Genomic DNA, 3,143 nt, shown 5'->3' with positions numbered 1-3,143 from the left:
ACCACAATGAACGCTGCCGAATACGATAGAGTACACAACCTCAACAGCATACCATCGACCAGCAAGACGACCAACTACCTACAACATGATTCGCCATGCGCGAGGCCTTCCACGCCGACCCTGACCAGGGATGTACCGGAAAATTCCGATGAACCTCTGGCGGCAGTCGGCGTGGGCAGCCCGCCTTCACAGGCAAGTACCCTTTCCTATATAGTACCTCGTAAACAGACACGTACCACTGCATTTCCAATTAATTCAAGGAAAATCGCCTCACCTCATATTATAAGCAACAAAATCATCGCGCCTATCGGCATCACTCGACGAGGGGAGGAAGAGCGTGCAGTAGCCTCCCCCCTCCTATCACAGAGAGTGGATGTCCAGCGGAAATCTGGCGAGGCCAGCCACCAGTGCCATGCATCAATACCCTCCCCATGGAATCCGTTCGACATGGCCATTCACGATCACTTCTCCACACAACTTACAAAACCACAATCAAGCTTATTCCCGCATACTCAGCCAGGAATATAATTTCTCCAACTAGCAAGACGTTCCATGCAAAGAACCACTTCAACAGAAATCCATCAATCTGCCAGATCATCAAACCATCAACATTCGATTCGCCAAGCGCGAGGCTCCCCACGTCGACCCTGATCAGAGATGTACCAGAGAAATCTGAGGAGCCTCTGGCGGCAGTCGGCGTGGGTCGCCCAAAACTCCGGGCAAGTATTCAAATACCTTTTCCACCAATGAATCGTCCAAATCCCACTTCTCATATCACCACCTCAGGTGCTGCGGAAAAAACGTATCCACCAACACACTGCAACAGTTCAGCCACTGACGCATTAGGTTACAATAGGTGCCATACAGTGAACAACAGGGTGAGCGAAGAGCAACCACAGTTTTCAGCACACTGCTCATCATCCAGCCAACTAATGGAGCCCCATCACGACTATCAAGAACCTATAACTCCATCTGAAGCTTCAACAGAATCTGACACAGCGACGCAACAGACCTCATCATTTGCAGTTCAATGGAACATAAATGGACTCCGCTCTCACAAAACGAGCTTCAAATCTTGATCGCAAATTATCAACCGATTGTAATATGCTTGCAAGAAACGAATGCTGATAGCAGTCGATTACAATCTGACTTCCTAGGACAAAACTATCATCTACTGCTCAGTCATTGCTCAACTCACGGCAGGCACGGAGCTGGATTAGCAATTAAAAATGGAACACTATACCAGCAAATAAATTTCAAAACTAACATCCAAGCAGTAGCAGTCCAGTTGTACACACCAACAACAATGACGGTTGTATCTATCTACCTCCCACCAAAAGATAAAATGCTGCCGAGATGCTAGGCAAACTTTTGGACGAGATGCCGAAACCAATCCTCATACTAGGTGATCTTAACGCTCACCACGCTGCCTGGGGGAGTAGTACCGTCAACTCAGCTCCAGAATCTAAAAAGAGAGGCGAAGCTATCCTGGATTTGGCTGTGTACCACGACATGGTCGTCCTTAATAATGGCACGCATACCCGCATCGACCCTTCCACCGGATTATCGCAAGCCCTCGATGTATCACTATGCTCGGTGTCTCATGCTACCAGTTTTACTTGGAAAATATTACTGGACTACTCTGGTAGTGATCACCTACCAATTCTGATCGACGTACCCGGCAACCCAAAGAGATCCAATCTCCGACCAAAATGGATTCTCAAAAAAGCCAACTGGGAGCTTTACGAAAACATTACGAATGCAACCCTACGTTCAGGATGCAAGTATACGGTAGAAGAATTCACCAAGAAGATGATTGATGCTGCTGAGGCAAGCATCCCAAAAACTACAGGTAATACAGGACGAAAATCTGTCGCCTGGTGGAACGAGGAAGTGAAATCAGCAATCAAAATCAGACGAAAACGTCTGCGCACCCTGCGCCGCCTGAAAGAAAATGACCCACAGAAAGTCACCGCACTCAAAGAGTTCCAGGAGGCACGCTCGGTCTGTCGCAGAGCAATAAATGAAGCGAAACAGAAAAGTTGGGAGAACTTTGTAGAGAGTATCAACCCAGCTACCCCTACAAGCCAAGTATGGAATAACATAAATAGGCTTCAAGGAAAAAGACAAAACAGCACGATAACACTCAACCTACCGTCAGGCCACTCAAACGATGGGCAGCTTGTTGCGAATGCACTTGCTGACGAGTACCAACAAAAATCATCAGACGCGCAATATGCAGAAAGTTTTCGCAAGAAACACAAAACAAATACCTGCTCTATGTATAAGACCCAGCGCGCAAACGTACACAAATAGTACAACACAGTTTTCTCCGTAGAAGAGCTCACGTGGGCACTAAAACATCGAGGCGGTGGTTCTTCAGGAGTAGACGACATAAACTATACACTTTTGCAGCGTCTCCCACCTACTGCGAAAATCGCTATGTTGGAGCTATTCAATAGAGTATGGGAAAGTGGCAATTTCCCGGCACAGTGGAAAATCGGCATCATAGTACCCATCCCAAAGCCCGAATCAGACCGTAGTAAACCCGAAGGATACAGACCAATATCGCTACTCAGCTGTCTAGGAAAACTATTCGAAAGAATGGTTAACCGCAGACTTATCACCGAGTTGGAGGCAAAGGGAAAATTAGACGCACGTCAACACGCTTTCCGCCCAGGAAAAGGTGTTGACTCTCACCTCGCCAGGATGGAATCGCTCATTCAACACGAAAGTGATGAGCATGTAGAGATAGTCTCGCTTGATATCTCAAAAGCTTATGATACGACACACAGACCCACTATCCTGCACACCCTCGCTAAATGGCGAATTTCTGGGAGGTGATTGAATATTATTTCCAGTTTCCTATGCGATAGATACTTCCAAGTAGCTGCGAACGGCGCACTATCCACAATGAGAAGAGCAGAAAACGGAGTACCACAGGGCTCCATCCTGTCTGTAACACTCTTTCTTGTCGCTATGCAGCCAATATTCGACAAAATCCCAAGCGATGCAGAAATCCTGCTGTATGCAGACGATGTCATACTGATAGTGAAAGGTAAAAACCATGGTACGATCCGCAAGATACTAAGGAGAACAGTTGGTGCAGTAGTGAAATGGGCCAACGGGGCAGGATTTGAAAT

General features: G+C 47.1%; 1 protein-coding gene across 1 annotated transcript; it reads left to right on the top strand.

The window, feature by feature from the left end:
• Positions 1 to 1,356: 1,356 nt before the first annotated feature.
• On the top strand, positions 1,357 to 2,316 carry LOC134210283 (uncharacterized). The gene has a single exon (XM_062686330.1). It carries the CDS (start codon positions 1,357 to 1,359, stop codon positions 2,314 to 2,316), a length of 960 nt encoding a protein of 319 aa, XP_062542314.1.
• Positions 2,317 to 3,143: the final 827 nt, after the last annotated feature.

Source organism: Armigeres subalbatus, chromosome 2 (assembly GCF_024139115.2).
Source record: "Armigeres subalbatus isolate Guangzhou_Male chromosome 2, GZ_Asu_2, whole genome shotgun sequence".
NCBI classification, from domain to species: Eukaryota; Metazoa; Arthropoda; class Insecta; order Diptera; family Culicidae; genus Armigeres; species Armigeres subalbatus.
This window is presented reverse-complemented; position numbering and strand designations above follow the sequence as displayed.

Bases quoted from the DNA above. Each gene is read 5' to 3' on its own strand.
- LOC134210283 (XM_062686330.1), top strand. From the start codon at position 1,357: ATGCTAGGCAAACTTTTGGACGAGATGCCGAAACCAATCCTCATACTA.